General features: G+C 47.7%; 1 protein-coding gene across 1 annotated transcript in view; it reads left to right on the top strand.

Annotated features, from left to right (window-relative positions):
* The first annotated feature begins 4,312 nt into the window (after positions 1-4,312).
* TNFRSF1A (TNF receptor superfamily member 1A) overlaps positions 4,313-18,144 on the top strand; it is a 46,254-nt gene continuing 32,422 nt past the window's right edge. Inside the window, exon 1 of the mRNA XM_029580390.1 lies at positions 4,313-4,524. Coding sequence (XP_029436250.1) covers positions 4,492-4,524 — 33 coding nt within the window. The 5' untranslated portion in view covers positions 4,313-4,491. The remainder of the gene's footprint in view (positions 4,525-18,144) is intronic.

Here is an 18,144-nt window from a genome sequence, read left to right on the forward strand (position 1 = left end):
GTCACCTCCTTCATCATGAGAACAGATGTCTCCCATTTGGAGTCAATAATAACTAATATAGAAAGTCAGTATACAATCCCTCCTTATCAGCCTAAACAAGACATAATACAATGAAGAAGTGAAAGAAACTAAAAAACACCTCAGAAGACTTGAAAAGCTTTGGCAAAAAAAACCCCTACAGATGAATCTCTAAGAAGATACAAATCATACCTATCACACTACAGAACATTCACGAATAAATCCAAAAAAGACTATTATACAAAACAAATTCATGGAGTTGTTTTCAATTCAAAACTTCTGTTCAAAACAGTTAAGAATCTAATAAAGGGAGGTGAGCAAGATGGCCGCTGCGTGAGGCAGACCGGAGGAACGCTCTCACTCTGGGGAAAATTTCTTGAAGATGCCTGCAAAAAGGAAGGGCAGGGTGCGCCTATACCCCTCCGAAGCCACCATGCCCTCTAACCAGAAATTGATAACGGCTTACCGGTCGCTTCCAAGTCAAGAGAAGGAGAGCGAAAGCCCCGTTGTGATTCCTATCGAGGGAGCGAGGGAATCACCAGGGGAAGTAACCCTAAGCCCTCCGTGCCTTCAGCCACACCAGGCCCCAGGATTGTCTGGCTCCTCTCTCTCGCCTGGGACGCCGAAAGATGACGTCGGACGAGTCGTCCCGGAAGGTGGGGGCCAGAGAGAGGATTTGCCCGAGTCATGCGGTCTACAGCAGCGCTCGGAGGGACTGAATGGAGAAGGAGATGGGACGAGGTTCCTAACTTCAACACCAGATGGTGGACACGATGCGATGGCGGGGACCGCTGGACTCTCTGGGACAGCAACGGTGAGAGAGGACATCACCCAAATGGAGCTGGGTGAGTCCTTTCATATTCCAACTAAGCCTGAGGTGGTAACGCTGGAAGCGTTGTGGGACTTAATGGTTGGCCTGGGCCAATGCCATAAGCAACAAGGGACAGAGTTAAAACAACTGAAAGAAAAGGTGGAATTGCTGGAGGAAAAGGTGGAGAGGCAACCTGTTGAAATAAAACAGCATATTGAGAAATTGGAAACATCATTGGCTAAGAACTCTGACTGTGTTGGGAAAATTATAAAGGATTATAATTACATGAACAGGAGAATAGAATACCTTGAAAATTACAATAGAAGGCTAAATTTACGCGTGCTTAATTTTCCTAAAGTTTTGGGACAAGACTTTTTAGTGACTTTAAAAAGATATATGTTGCAAGTATTAAAATTTGAAGAACGGAATATCCCGGTAGTTAATAAATTGAATTTTCTACCTGTATTAATAAATTCTAGGGATAATCAAATACAGCCAGAGGCCTTAGAGAACTTAACGCAATTTTTGGAAAATTCTACCGAGGAAGTTCTCGAACGTGGAACCCTGTTGATAACTCTTTTCAATGAGGCTGATTATGCAGAGATATTTTAAGAATATTTCAATTAGTTTTCTTTCTCAACAAGTCAGGATTTATCCTGACTGTACCCGAGTTACTCAGGAGAAACGTAGAGACTTCCTAAAATTAAAATCCCAAGTAATACAATTAGGCTATAATTTCTAGTTAAGATATCCATGTAAGTGCATGGTCAGATCGAAGGATGAATCTTTTATTTTTTTTATTCCAGAGCAATTAAAATCTTTTATAAACGCTAGGAATATAGTTATACCCTCTGCAATTAACAACTGTCCCGAAGGCACTTAGTTAAGTAAGACTTGGACACGCAGCTTGTACTTGTACTGATTATCTATATTACTCCCAGTGCTTTCCTTTTGTCTCACCTCAATCATTACCTTTATTGGAGCGATACAGAGGCATTATGACATTTTCTGTTTTATTAACCATTCCCTTTCTAATAATTCCCAACATTCTGTTTGCTTTTTTGATCAGCACAGCACACTGAGCCGACGATTTCAATTTATTATCCACTATGATGCCTAGATCTCTTTCTTGGGTGGTAACTCCTAAAATAGAACCTAACATTCGGGCCGATACAGTAAAGCGCGGCCATGGTTACCCGGTTTTTAATCCGCTTTGGACGCACGTTTTGGACGCGTAAGGCGTACCCGCAATTCAGTATCGGCTTTTACGCGTCCTTACCGCTTGCTGAAAAGGACGTGTATCCCTTTCCGCCCGCCGCATGTATATGACATGTTAATGATCGGATTAGCTATGCCCTCCGATACAGTAACGTGCGCCCAAATTATTGCCCTGTGAACCAGCTCATTTACCACGTCTTTAACTTGAATAGTTACCGCCTACCCTGACCCTGGCGTTAGTATGGTATTCAGTCAGCTTCGTACCGGACAGCGGTTGAGAAATGCGAGGCCTGTCTGTGTATGTAGTGGTGCGTGAGCATGCTGACGTGATCGCCCAGCATCCCTAATTCTTTGAGATTAGCGAATTTGCTCACCAGCCCTCGGCTTGGACGTCCGGCCGGGCGCTCAAGGCAGTGGTGCCTACAGGCGGGAAGGTCCATGAATGGAAGCCACGACTTCGGACGTCCAAGGTCACGACATCCGCTCATGGACCTTTCCGCCTGTGTCCGGGCGTCCATGATCGGAGGCACTGCTGCCTTGAGCGCCCGGCCGGACGTCCAAGGTCACGGCTTGGATGTCCGGCTGGGCGCTCAAGGCAGCGGGGTCTGCAGAAAAGAACCATCCACTTACCTGGTGTAACTACAGCAAGGGTTATTTTTCCCTATATGCATCACCTTGCACTTATCCACATTAAATTTTATCTGCCATTTGGAAGCCCAATCTTCCAGTCTCTCAAGGCCCTCCTGCAATTTATCACAATCCGCTTGAGATTTAACTACTCTGAATAATTTTGTGTCATCAGCAAATGTGATCATCTCACTCATTGTACCCCTTTCTAGATTATTAATAAATATATTAAAAAGCACAGGTCCAAGTACAGATCCCTGATATCGCTCTCCCTATGTCTCTAACGGATATCTCCGAAGTCTGATGGTGTCCAGGGAGGCTCACTGGATGACACAAATTCATGCAGAGAAGTTAAATCTTAAGTGGATTGTGATAAATTGCAGGAGGACCTTTAGAAACTGGAAGATTGGGCGTCCAAATGGCAAATGAAATTTGATGTGGACAAGTGCAAGGTGATTCATATAGAGAAAAATAGCCCATGCAGTAGCTATACTATGTTAGGTTCCATTTTAGGCATTACCATCCAGGAAAAAGATCTAGGCGTCATAGTTGATATTACATTGAAATTGTCAGCTCAGTGTGCTGTGATGGTGAAAAAAGCAATGTTAGGAATTTTTAGGAAGGGAATGGCAAATATAATGGAGGATGTCATAATGCCTCTGCATTGCTCCATTGTGAGACCGCATCTTCAATACTGTGGGCAATTCTGGTCGCCACATCTCAAAAAAAAAAAAAATATATAGTTGCATTGGGTAAAGTACAGAGAAAGGTGACCAAAATGATAAAGGGGATGGAACAGGTCCCTTATGAAGAAAGGCTAAAGAGTTTAGGGCTGTTCAGCTTGGAGATGGCTGAGGGGGGATATGATAGAGGTCTATAAAATCAAGAAAGGACTTCAATGGCTAAATGTGAATTGAATATTTACTCTTTCAGATAATTCAAGGACTAGGGGACAGTCCATGAAGTTAGCAAGTAGCACATTTAAAATAAATCAGAGAAAGGCATTTTTCAATCAATTTAAAATTAAGCTCTGGAATTCATTTCCAGAGGATGTGGTTAGGACAGTCAGTGTTGCTGGGTTTAAAAAAGGTTTTGATAAGCTCTTGGAAGAGAAGTCCATAAACTGCTATTAGTCAAATTGACTTGGGGAATAGCCAGTGCTATTACTGGCATTAGTAACATGGGATCTATTTAATGTTTGGATACGTGCCAGGTACTTCTGACTTGGATGCTGGGCTTGATGGACCCTCAATTTGATCCAGTACGGCAAATCCTATGTTCTTATATAATAATGCAATGCGACAAAATCAGGTTGAGCTGCGATAACATAGCAAGCCTGGGTAGAAGCACCATGCTCACTTGCTGTTTCACAATTTGTCTTGGGTTTCTTCACCTTGCAGATTCCTCATGGCTCATGTGAGGGGCTTCAAACATCTGCAGCAGGTGCGAGAGAAGGATCCTGGCAGGAATGCAGTCTCGCGTTGCCCTGCCTCCCTATTAACCAGGTATTGTGTTATATTAGGTCTGCTGTATGAAGAACTGAACGGGTTAAAGGGGCAGTGACTATGCTGCTGCTCCACCTCCGCTGCTGTTGCAAGCAGCTGCACTCACTTCCTGATACAAACTTTCAGGCTTGGCAGGAAGAGGGAGAAGAGAAGACTTTAAATGCTTTGGATTTAATCCTGGAGGGTGTCTGGGGAAGGGGGAGACTCTGTGGTGGATGACTGAGGGGTTGAATGAGAGCTGGGGGCAGGGGTGGGGATGGGAGAGTGAGTGCAAGGTAGCTCTTGGGGGTGGTGACAGAAACCCTGGACACGATGGTCGTCTCTGCACTCTTCTGTCTGCTTCTGGTGAGTCCTTCTGAAATTCCTCCCTCCCCCTCCCTGTCAGCTATCTCATTTCAGGAGGCCCCAGAATTTTACAACTAGTCTTTTTTGGAGGGGGGAGGGGGGCGGGGAGAGTGAAGGAAGGAGACGGAGTTTCTGAAAGTGATTAGTTATTTACATTTCATCACTGGACTGTTTAGCTAATTCCTCCAAAGAATATTTAAATAGATCCCAGATACAGCTGAGGGTGGGTTAATATTTATAGCATACAAACAACTTGCTTCTGGCTTTGTGAATATTTGATATTCTCTGCAAATATCCTGTAGCAAAAATAATATGATGTAAACATATGTAAAACAATTTTGTTTCGGTTTAAATTCATATCCATGATATGGCGAGAAAATATCTCTACTCTATTAAAATGTGCCAAAATATGAAGATAAAGGCTTTAAAGTGACAAGATATTAAATATATAAAAGAGATGTCTCCCACCCCAGTTCCTGTTTCCCCTGAATGTCCAATGTTTACCTATATGTTGTGAGAAATGGGTCATCAAACTGTAACCTGTAAGTGGCAAAGTGTGGGGAGACGAAGGTTTCCTAGTGGGGAGAGGTGGGGAAGAGTGGAGATAGGGGATGTCATCATGGAAGAGGGGAGAAGTATGGGAACCAGAGGGTGTCCTAGTGGGGAGAGGTGGGGAAGAGTGGGGATAGGGGATGTCATCATGGAAGAGGGGAGAAGTATGGGAACCAGAGGGTGTCCTAGTGGGGAGAGGTGGGGATAGGGGATGTTATCATGGAAGATGGGAGAAGTATGGGAACCAGAGGGTGTCCTAGTGGGGAGAGGTGGGGACAGGGGATGTCATCATGGAAGAGGGGAGACATATGGGAACCAGAGGGTGTCCTAGTGGGCAGAGGTGGGGAAGAGTGGAGATAGGGGATGTCATCATGGAAGAGGGGAGAAGTATGGGAACCAGAGGGTGTCCTAGTGGGGAGAGGTGGGGAAGAGTGGGGATAGGGGATGTCATCATGGAAGAGGGGAGACGTATGGGAACCAGAGGGTGTCCTAGCAGGGAGAGGTGGGGATAGGGGATGTCATCATGGAAGAGGGGAGAAGTATGGGAACCAGAAGGTGTCCTAGCAGGGAGAGGTGGGGATAGGGGATGTCATCATGGAAGAGGGGAGAAGTATGGGAACCAGAGGGTGTCCTAGTGGGGAGAAGTGGGGATATGGGATGTCATCATGGAAGAGGGGAGACGTATGGGAACCAGAGGGTGTCCTAGTGGGGAGAGGTGGGGATAGGGGATGTCATCATGGAAGAAGGGAGAAGTATGGGAACCAGAAGGTGTCCTAGTGGGGCAAGGTGGGGAAGAGTGGGGATAGGGGATGTCATCATGGAAGAGGGGAGAAGTATGGGAATCAGAGGGTGTCCTAGTGGGGAGAGGTGGGGATAGGGGATGTTATCATGGAAGATGGGAGAAGTATGGGAACCAGAAGGTGTCCTAGTGGGGAGAGGTGGGGAACAGTGGGGGACAGGGGATGTCATCATGGAAGAGGGGAGACGTATGGGAACCAGAAGGTGTCCTAGTGGGGAGAGGTGGGGACAGGGGATGTCATCATGGAAGAGGGGAGACGTATGGGAACCAGAGGGTGTCCTAGTGGGCAGAGGTGGGGATAGGGGATGTCATCATGGAAGAGGGGAGAAGTATGGAAACCAGACGGTGTCCTAGTGGGGAGAGGTGGGGAAGAGTGGGGATAGGGGATGTCATCATGGAAGAGAGGAGAAGTATGGGAACCAGAAGGTGTCCTAGCAGGGAGAGGTGGGGATAGGGGATGTCATCATGGAAGAGGGGAGAAGTATGGGAACCAGAGGGTGTCCTAGTGGGGACAAGTGGGGATAGGGGATGTCATCATGGAAGAGGGGAGAAGTATGGGAACCAGAGGGTGTCCTAGCAGGGAGAGGTGGGGATAGGGGATGTCATCATGGAAGAGGGGAGAAGTATGGGAACCAGAGGGTGTCCTAGCAGGGAGAGGTGGGGATAGGGGATGTCATCATGGAAGAGGGGAGAAGTATGGGAACCAGAGGGTGTCCTAGTGGGGAGAAGTGGGGATAGGGGATATCATCATGGAAGAGGGGAGACGTATGGGAACCAGAGGGTGTCCTAGTGGGGAGAAGTGGGGATATGGGATGTCATCATGGAAGAAGGGAGACGTATGGGAACCAGAGGCTGTCCTAGTGAGGAGAGGGGAGTGCGGCATGTTCCATCAGTACATGATTACCATTTTCAGGCTGTGACAATGAGGCATTTTCTGTAAGTGCTCCAGTTTTATGGAAGACTTTGCCTTTGATTATTTAAAGTTCTGTAAAGAGATTAAGGCCTTTTTATGCAGATGCTGTATGAAAGTAGTGAGCATTAATAAAGGCTACATAAGCTAGTACCCTCTGCTAATACTACACTAATATTAAAGTAGACTTGCAGAAATCCCTGGCATAAGCAGCTTGGGATCCTGCCAGGTACTTGTGACCTGGAGTGGCCACTGCTGGACAGAGGATGCTGGGCTCCATAGACCTTTGGTCTGACCCAGTATGGCAAATCTTATGTTCTTACTCTTGTTTTATTTTTAATAATTTTGTGTTTGTTTTATTGTGTGTGTATGTGCGGGGTCAGTGCTGAACATTGAGTATTTGCAGCATATAAGATGTATAATGTATGAAGTAGGAGGGTGAGGAGAGAGGGAGGGCAGGAGAAAAGCGTTCCAGGTTTTCTCACTGCTGTGGCACTGACCCTGTGCATAGGTGCCAGTCTGTGGCATCTTGGCTCTGAAGGCTGAGTGGCGACTGGGGTTGGCAGCCTGATGCCAGAGTCAGAAGAGTGAGGGTGGTATCTGTTTGACAGCTTTCACTCATAGATATGCAATATAAATATTGACTATTTCAGGCACACACTGTCCTCAGCACTGGACATTTTGCTTTCCTAGATCCAAGACAGAAGCAGGGCTAGGGTGGGGGACCCTCTTAGGGACAAATGCTCCTGTAATCACTGCTAAATGTTTGTTTCAAGCTGAGGAAGCATCGTTCCTGGCATTCAGCTTAGAGTTTCCGGTCTGAGAAAACAGAGCAAAGAGGTCCCAGGCTTCAATCCCAGAGAGACCCCTGGGGTGGGGTCTGATAAAGGAATTACAGAAAAAGATTTGTGTTTAAGGGGTCCCCGGGGGGTCTGATAAAGAAATGTATATATTACAGAAAAAGATTTACCCCCCACCCAGGGCTGTGTGTTTAAGGGGTCCCTGGGGGGGGGGCTGATAAAGGAATGTATATATTACAGAAAAAGATTTACCCCCCCCCCAGGGCTCTGTGTTTAAGGGGTCCCTGGGGGGGCTGATAAAGGAATGTATATATTACAGAAAAAGATTTACCCCCCCCCCCCCCAGGGCTGTGTGTTTAAGGGGTCCCTGGGGGGGGGTGTGTGCCGGAAAAAGTGTTGTTTTTTTTCATTTCTTTATTAAATTATTTTTATTAGTTATTACCCTAAGATTATTTAAGTGACATGAGTCACCTCAGGACTACTTTATAGGAATAATAATTAATTCCATCCCCCTTTCTGACTTGGATCTAAGTTGTATGAAATGTGAGGGAGTTGTCTGGAGTCCTCTGCACTTCCTGCTTTTTTTTTCTATTGCCTAATCCTCTGATTGCCAACCTCTTTACAGGAAATTCCCTCCCCTTCCCCTCAGCAGATCTACTGCTAAGACTTAACCCTTTCTCTTTTATAATGGGAGAGACCGGAGCCAGCCTGCAGGAGACTGTCAGTGCCCCTGGGGAGAGTGTAACCCTCTGTGCCACCGTATGAGAGACAGGAGCCAGCCTGCAGGAGACTGTCAGTGCCCCTGGGGAGAATGTAACCCTCTGTGCCACCGTATGAGAGACAGGAGCCAGCCTGCAGGAGACTGTCAGTGCCCCTGGGGAGAGTGTAACCCTCTGTGCCACCGTATGAGAGACAGGAGCCAGCCTGCAGGAGACTGTCAGTGCCCCTGGGGAGAGTGTAACCCTCTGTGCCACCGTATGAGAGACAGGAGCCAGCCTGCAGGAGACTGTCAGTGCCCCTGGGGAGAGTGTAACCCTCTGTGCCACCGTATGAGAGACAGGAGCCAGCCTGCAGGAGACTGTCAGTGCCCCTGGGGAGAGTGTAACTCTCTGTGCCACCGTATGAGAGACCGGAGCCAGCCTGCAGGAGACTGTCAGTGCCCCTGGGGAGAGTGTAACCCTCTGTGCCACCGTATGAGAGACAGGAGCCAGCCTGCAGGAGACTGTCAGTGCCCCTGGGGAGAGTGTAACCCTCTGTGCCACCGTATGAGAGACAGGAGCCAGCCTGCAGGAGACTGTCAGTGCCCCTGGGGAGAGTGTAACCCTCTGTGCCACCGTATGAGAGACAGGAGCCAGCCTGCAGGAGACTGTCAGTGCCCCTGGGGAGAGGGTAACCCTCTGTGCCACCGTATGAGAGACAGGAGCCAGCTTGCAGGAGACTGTCAGTGCCCCTGGAGACAGTGTAACCCTCTGTGCCACCATATGAGAGACAGGAGCCAGCCTGCGGGAGACTGTCAGTGCCCCTGGGGAGAGTGTAACCCTCTGTGCCACCGTATGAGAGACAGGAGCCAGCCTGCGGGAGACTGTCAGTGCCCCTGGGGAGAGTGTAACCCTCTGTGCCACCGTATGAGAGACAGGAGCCAGCCTGCGGGAGACTGTCAGTGCCCCCGGGGAGAGTGTAACCCTCTGTGCCACCGTATGAGAGACAGGAGCCAGCCTGCGGGAGACTGTCAGTGCCCCCGGGGAGAGTGTAACCCTCTGTGCCACCGTATGAGAGACAGGAGCCAGCCTGCGGGAGACTGTCAGTGCCCCCGGGGAGAGTGTAACCCTCTGTGCCACCGTATGAGAGACAGGAGCCAGCCTGCGGGAGACTGTCAGTGCTCCCGGGGACAGTGTAACCCTCTGTGCCACCGTATGAGAGACAGGAGCCAGCCTGCAGGAGACTGTCAGTGCCCCCGGGGAGAGTGTAACCCTCTGTGCCACCGTATGAGAGACAGGAGCCAGCCTGCAGGAGACTGTCAGTGCCTCCGGGGACAGTGCCAGCCTGCAGGAGACTGTCAGTGCCCCTGGGGAGAGTGTAACCCTCTGTGCCACCGTATGAGAGACAGGAGCCAGCCTGCGGGAGACTGTCAGTGCCCCCGGGGAGAGTGTAACCCTCTGTGCCACCGTATGAGAGACAGGAGCCAGCCTGCGGGAGACTGTCAGTGCTCCCGGGGAGAGTGTAACCCTCTGTGCCACCGTATGAGAGACAGGAGCCAGCCTGCGGGAGACTGTCAGTGCCCCCGGGGAGAGTGTAACCCTCTGTGCCACCGTATGAGAGACAGGAGCCAGCCTGCGGGAGACTGTCAGTGCCCCCGGGGAGAGTGTAACCCTCTGTGCCACCGTATGAGAGACAGGAGCCAGCCTGCGGGAGACTGTCAGTGCCCCCGGGGAGAGTGTAACCCTCTGTGCCACCGTATGAGAGACAGGAGCCAGCCTGCGGGAGACTGTCAGTGCCCCCGGGGAGAGTGTAACCCTCTGTGCCACCGTATGAGAGACAGGAGCCAGCCTGCGGGAGACTGTCAGTGCCCCCGGGGAGAGTGTAACCCTCTGTGCCACCGTATGAGAGACAGGAGCCAGCCTGCGGGAGGCTGTCAGTGCCCCCGGGGAGAGTGTAACCCTCTGTGCCACCGTATGAGAGACAGGAGCCAGCCTGCGGGAGGCTGTCAGTTCCCCCGGGGAGAGTGTAACCCTCTGTGCCACCGTATGAGAGACAGGAGCCAGCCTGCGGGAGACTGTCAGTGCCCCCGGGGAGAGTGTAACCCTCTGTGCCACCGTATGAGAGACAGGAGCCAGCCTGCAGGAGGCTGTCAGTTCCCCCGGGGAGAGTGTAACCCTCTGTGCCACCGTATGAGAGACAGGAGCCAGCCTGCAGGAGACTGTCAGTGCCCCTGGGGAGAGTGTAACCCTCTGTGCCACCGTATGAGAGACAGGAGCCAGCCTGCAGGAGACTGTCAGTTCCCCTGGGGAGAGTGTAACCCTCTGTGCCACCGTATGAGAGACAGGAGCCAGCCTGCAGGAGACTGTCAGTGCCCCTGGGGAGAGTGTAACCCTCTGTGCCACCGTATGAGAGACAGGAGCCAGCCTGCAGGAGACTGTCAGTTCCCCTGGGGAGAGTGTAAGTAATCCTTTGTTCTGGTTTAGGAGAGACAGGAGCCAGCCTACAAGAGAGGGGCAGTACCCCTGGAAAGTGTCGGGCACCTATTTCAGTCCTGCCTCCTGAAGGCACTGGGAGAATTTTTTGTACAGAGTTCATTAGAGACCCTCAGGTTACAAATCTCAAAATGTAAACAAAATAAAGTGAATGAATTTGCTGAGCTTAAACTGCTGTCAGCATTTTAATTGAACCAGTGTTATGGAACATCTTGTCTAGGAGAGATTATGTGACCTTAGCTCAGATTTTATTTTAGGAATACTTTTATATTCATGGTATGTGGTTTATTTCAGATGATTATTATGAAGTTAGATTTGGTGGCTATTGATGGTTTTATGCTTCTTAGCCCTCTTACTCTTTTCGGATTGTACTGATGTTTCTGTCTTTGTGTCTGCCCCTTATAGAGCTATCTCACCCAAACATGGTGGGGATGGGGGCACGGGGGTCGGGAATTTGTCCATATAAAGTGCTTTGGGATTAGAACTCAGGCTCTGCTCCTTTTCTTGTTTTTATTTTATGTTACAGGATGATGTCTTTAAAATTGTATCTGATTGTGATATCAGGAACAGGAAAATAAAGGGCAGTTATTTAGTCTCTCAAATAATACTAAAGCAAGGGGAGCCTCCAGGAAACTAACAGCCAGCAGATATAAAACAGATCTAGGAAGTGCTTTATCACTCAGCGCACTATCGAGCTGCCAGAGGATGTGATTAAAGCATTAAGCATGGTGGGGTTTTAAAAAAGAGGCATGTACAAGTTCCTGGAGGAAAATTCCAAAACAAATTATTAGCTTTTGCTCTCCCTGGGAGTGAGTAACAGGAATTAGATCTGCTTTAGGGGATCTGCCAGGTGCTTGCGACTCAGACTGGATGCTGGGCTTAATGGACCTTGGGAGAGAAGTCACGTGATGTGGTAGCTGGGAGGACGCGTTTCTTCCTGGCTCCGCGCCTGCCTCAACTATCTCGATTCATCTACGCACGCCACCACCTGCAAAACACAGTCGGATTATAAGGGGGACAAAGCTTATGTGCAGTGTTCACTTAAGGAATCCGCCAGCATCGCTGATGACGACTAAGACAAGCCAAAAGGAGAGAGAAAAACCGAGGGCTCCCGAACCAAAGATGGCGGCCCCCGCAGACCGTGAGTCTCCCTCCCCCTGCTGCCGCTAACACTCGCTGACATCAAAGATGCGATTCGGAAGGCTGTGATCACAGCGCAATTAGGGGAGGTCAGAGATTCCATAGCGGCACTACCCCCGCCGGGGCACGGCGCTTGCTACTGTCCCTAAGCCCGAGATAAGACCTTACAGGCCTTGCAGGCAAAAATGGACGAATTAGAAAATAGGGCCAGACGAGACAATCTGCGGTTCCTGGGATTCCCAGAACATATCGAGGAGTGGTCGCTCGGTTCAGTTTTGGAAGCCTGGCTCCCGGAGCTGCTTGCGCTGCCCACCTGCACGGAAAGTTGGTGGTGGAGTGGGCGCACCGGCTTGGAGCGAAGAATGCGTCCTCTGAGCGCTCGCGGCTTGCTATAGCCAAGGTTTTGAATTCGGTGCATAAGGCAGAGATATGTCGGGCGTCTAGATCAAAATCTGACCCGAAATACTAGAATTCCTCTATTCGAGTCTTCCAGAACTTCTCTGCCTCGGTGTCTGAGGCACGACCCCTCTATTTGCTCCTCTCTGCACAATCGCAGATTAAAATTTGCCCTGTTGGTTCCCGCCCGATTGCGGGTTTGGCACGCGGAAAAAGTCCACAACTTTGAATCTGTGGATTTGGCAAAGATTTTCCTGGACTCCCTGGGTGACTGAAGTGAAGTTACCCTGAGCGTGGGTGTCATTGCCTCGCTTGAACTGGCTTTCTTCCTTGTGCACACTGTGCAAGGGGCATTTACTGAACTGAAGTCAGGATCAAGATGCTTACACACCGTGGCCTTGGAGTATTTTTTGTTTGCACTTAATGCCTGAAACCTCTGCATTTTTTTTTTTTTTTATAAAACAATTTTTATTGAACAAACAGAATAAACAACCACAACGCTAGGGGGGGTGACACTGTGGCCCTCCGGCATCATATTCATACAGGATAATGAGATGTTCAAACAATTATATCTTTTCTCCCCGATGTACCCCCTCCCTCCACCCGCAGAATATGGGGTATATAACCAAAAGGTGTCCATGAGTCTATAGCATACCTCTATCCCCGTTTCAGCCATATTGTACCAACCATCCCCCCGACCCCCCCTCAGTACTTAGTAATGAGTAAGTTCACGAGTGCATGATCTTACAGTTCCCGGTCGATTTAGGTGTTCAAAACTAGGCTCCTTGCACGATGAGGTAAGGTCATGCCAAATCTGAAGAAACTTCCCACGCTTCCGAGGACAGCCGGCGGATGCCATATGGTCCATCTGCATCATACGATGTAAATGAATCCTCCACATCCAAAAAGAAGGGCCCTCCGTCTCTTTCCAGGCAAGCAGGATACACTTTTTCCCCACAGCGAATGCTTTCCTCAGAAACCAGCGAGTCCCCAATCCCCTAATTGGAGGTCGAGGAATGCAATCAAAAAGAATCATCTAGGGAGAAATAGACAAGGAAACACCCAGCAATGTGTGCAGATATCCCACTATTCGTCCCCAGAAATGTTGAATCACCGGGCAAGCCCAGAAAACATGTGTGAAGTTGCCCGGCATACACCGGCATCTAGGACAATTAGCATCAGGCACCAAGCCGGCATAGTGTGCAATCTGTGGGGTGATATAAGCCCTATACAACAATTTCATCTGCATTTCTCGATAATACATATTATTCGTAGTGCGGGGGGTGAGCGTGCGCATACTGGACCGGAAAACCCCTAGGGGCGCCTGAAAGACCCCGTCTCGATCCCATCTACCCACTGCCGTGGGAAACACATCATTATTGAAACCCTGTAAGAGACGTTGATCCTCTGCATTTTTTGTATTTGTTATTTCGGGGTTTCTTCTCGTGCTAATTTGCTTGGGCCACTGACACAGCTTTGTGTGACAGTTGATTTATGAACATCTGATATGTGGAGAACGGACCCCGACTGGGAGTTCTGACGTGCGGGTTCAGAAGTTGGGGGCCTGTTGGGCTGCTTTCTCTGTGTATTTTCTCATGCCGCGTATTGGCTGTACTGCGGGGACTCAGTCCCATAGGAGCGCTGGTGGAGTCCCCCACTTGTGATACCTGTCGGTTCCTGAGCAGTAATGTCACAAAGACCATGTTGGTTTGTTTGTTCTGTCAATTTCTAACTAAATTTCTCCCTCCCAACTGAACTGAGAACACATAATATAAAAACCTTCCAAAAAGAACTAAAACCTTGGATGTTCACCAAAGCAACCTATGACTGCATAAACATGCAGATCCAATCCAAAACACGTATGATAACCTGCACAAGCTACAACCAAGCTATGCTTATAACGAATAAGAGAACTATGTTAACAAGCCTATGTATTTTGGAACACTCTGTTAAACATCGAAACTTTGCAAATGGTTGTGATGGCGAAACCGAACGACGGTATATAAAACTCGATAGATAAATAAATAAAATTCGGTGGTCCTAATTCTTTGCCTACTGTATTGTGGGGGGGGGGGGGGGGGGAGGATTCCTATTTGGAGGCACAGATGGGTCCTTTTACAAGGTAGGGCCTCTCAGGGTCCAAGGCCTGGACAAAGATCGTTTGGGCGGCGGTTGGAACTGAGGTTGGACCCGGACACATCTCAACGTGATCTCTCTACTTCCTTTATGGGAGTTTTGAGGGAAAGAGGGTTGGGGAGATGGGGGACGGGAAGTCAAGTTGGCTTTGGAGGGTGGGGAAGGGAAGAGGTGGAGATTGGGAGAATAGCGTTAAAAGGGGTTTGGATAGGATGGAGGGCTTGGGGGAGGACATAGAATGTGCATTAATACTGGTGAGGGAGAAAGATTTTTCTCTTAAATATAATTCTAATCTCACAGCTCCCTTGGTGGGGGGAGTATAGGGGGGAGCCTCAGCTGGGAGGGCTACCACCTGGGAATTCTTGAAAAAACCGACTGCTGTTACTTTCTGGTGCGAATAGGCTATGAGTAATCTCACACGTTTTGTTTCTTGGAATGTTTGTAGGCTACACTCACCCATTAAGCGCTCTAAGGTGCTCTCATTGTCCTCTACCCCTCTCAGTACGGCTTCAGGAAATTCCACAGCACAGAAACCCTTCTTCTCTCCCTCTCTGACTATCTACTAAAAGGCCTGGACAAAGGACAATCTTTCCTTCTCACCTTCCTTGACATCTCTGCTGCTTTTGATACTATTAGCCATCACATTCTCCTGCAACGCCTCTCTGAGATTGGTATCTCCAGATCGGCTCTAAACTGGTTCCGATTGTACCTCAGTAACCGCAATTTCAAAGTTAAAATAGGAAATCATGAATCCAAAGCCATTCCTCTTAACCAAGGAGTCCCACAAGGATCCTCCCTGTCCTCCACCCTTTTTAATATTTACTTCCTTCCTCTCTGTCATCTCCTCTCCAGCCTCAAGCTACCCCACTTCATCTATGCAGACGATGTACAGATACTTATCCCTATCTCAGACACTCTCCCGAATGCCTTAAAAATCTGGAACTCCTCGCTCCTCTCAATCAACCAACTGCTAAATTCTATTCATCTTTCCCTTAACACCACTAAAACTGAATTTATGCTAATCACGTCACCAAGCCACCACATCACGCCCCCCCTATCATCTCTCCCATCACCCTCCTTTCAGCTTTCCCAACATGCCAGAGACCTAGGGGTCATCATTGACAATAACTTTAATCTAAAGAAATTCATCAGCAGTATCCTAAAGGATGGTTTCTTCAAACTCTAAACCCTCAAAAAACTGAAACCTCTTCTACACCCCACTGACTTCCGCACTATACTTCAAGCAACAATTCTATCCAAACTTGACTACTGTAACTCCCTCCTCTTGGGGTTACCTAAGAATGTCACACAACCCTTACAAATTCTACAAAACACCACTGCTCAAATCATAACCAACACACGCAGAAATGAGCATATAACCCCCATACTCATGAACCTTCACTGGCTCCCTATTACTTCTCGAATTCAGTACAAATCCCTCTCTCTCATTCACAAAGCCCTTTACAACCCAGAAATGTACTGGCTTAACGGTTCTCTTAAATTCCACCAAGCCAAGAGACCCACAAGACACCAATATCATGCAACCATGCTAACCCTCTCTCACAAAACCACTAAGCTGGCCGCAACTAGAGCTCGTCTACTCTCTGTATCAGGACCAACCCTTTGGAACACTATGCCAGTTGATCTACGCCAAGAGGCTTGCCATAAAACATTTAAACAAAAACTCAAAACATGGCTTTTCACGAAGGCTTTCAAATAGTACATATCACCAAAACTCACTCATTTTGCTCACCCTTCAATCTTCTTTGCCAACAAAACTCTCTCCCTGCCACACAATGCCTCTACCCTCACCACCCCTCCTCTCCCGCGTCCCTGCCCCTAACAGATCCCTCAGTTCTAACTTTACGATCCCTCATAAGATAACTCCCTCTCTTAGTTGCTACCATCTTGGATTTTCAACTTCATGCCGTGACTTACATATCTTCAATAATGTACACTTTGTATATAGTTTTATAATCGTATATGCTACTTCCTCCCCAATGCATCTATTGTAAATAGTTCCTTGCAATCTATGCAACTCCTCCCTTCCCTCCCCCATGCAACCCTTTCAACTCTTCATTCCCCTCCCTATATGCAATATACAACCCCTCTCCCCTCTATACATTCCCTCCATCTTCATCCCCCCTCTACCCCTTTCTTTCTTTCCCCCCACTCCATTCCCCAATCATTTCTCTCAATACCATCTCAGTTACCCAACAACCTCTATTTAAGTCTCGTTCATTGTATAGTTTATTTAATTTTATTTTATTCACTGTTTTCCTATAAGTTCTATGTAAAGCCTCTGTTTTGCTGATTTTGAAGTTATAATGTAAACCGAACTGATGTTACCCTACGAAGTCCGGTATATAAAAACCATAAATAAATAAGAAAAGGGATGCACTAGTGGCGTATATACAAGAGACACATCTCACTGATGCCGAACACATTAAATTGCGCCCCGACTGCCTCAGCCTCTTCAAAGTCAGCGGGAGTGGCAATTTTGATTCACAAGCGGCATCCTCTCAAAATTACTAAAGAAATTGCTGATCCTCAAGGCCGATATCTCATCTTAGTTACTGAACTGTATGGCCAGACTGTTGTATTCTGTAATGTCTATGCCCCTAATATTTATACACCCAGTTTTTTTCCGAGGCCTTTACTCACATTTGCTTCCGCATTTGGCGGATTATTTCCTTGTGAGCTCTCACGCATTTCCCTTAGTCCAAGATGCTGGAATTGATAATATTGTGATATCGGACCATGCCCCCGTTTCGGTAGACTTTCTTTTCTCTTGCTTTCAGTCCACGGTTAAGCACTGGCGATATCCGTATTTTCTGGCTCATGATACAAAATTTCAGGAATACTTGAGGTCAAAATGGGCTGACTACGCAGCGCTTAACCATTCTCACATAACTCAACCTGCTCTGTTCTGGTACACAGCAAAGGCAGTATTAAGGGGCGACATTATTTCCTATGTTTCCCACCACCGTAAAGTTCTAAACCAACGTATCCTGATGTTGAATGAGCAGTTGCGCAAGGCCCAGATACGATTGAGTGCCGCTGAAACAGATCAGGTTCGTGCTACTTATAGATCCCTGCAAGCGGCCTTAAATTCCCTCCTACATCAGCGGACAAAGAAAAGTTTTACGTATTACCAATTTCACCTTTATCAATATGGTAATAAAATGGGGCGGATGTTGTCCAACTTAATTAGATCTGCCCGGCCAAATCGGTTTATTCCAGTGCTGCGTACTTCCCCAACTTTGGCTCGAGATACCTCTTCTATTTTAAAGCGTTTTCTGGACTTTTATTCTGTGTTGTATGCCTCGAAAGGCGGGAGTGAGGAGGCCTACACACGGTTTTGCTCCAAATTATCTCTTCCGAGTTTGTTTGGTTTTTTTTTATTTTATCTTTATTAATTTAAACAAATTTTACAAAGGATTATCACTTTGTACAGAAACATAAGAAACAATAATTTTCATCTTACAACTTTCACAGTTATATTTGAAAAAGAATAATAATATCAATTTACTTGACCTCAAATAAAGGTATAGGGGGGTTTACTACCAGGACATATGAGGAGATAATCTTTCAAGAAATTGCTAAAGAGAAAAGAAAAAAGCTTAACGGTTAATAACTATTCTTTCCTTTCATATGACTCCACATTTAAAGCATCCTGGACTGAAGGGTTGGGGA

Source organism: Rhinatrema bivittatum, chromosome 16 (genome assembly GCF_901001135.1).
Source record: "Rhinatrema bivittatum chromosome 16, aRhiBiv1.1, whole genome shotgun sequence".
Taxonomy (NCBI): domain Eukaryota; kingdom Metazoa; phylum Chordata; class Amphibia; order Gymnophiona; family Rhinatrematidae; genus Rhinatrema; species Rhinatrema bivittatum.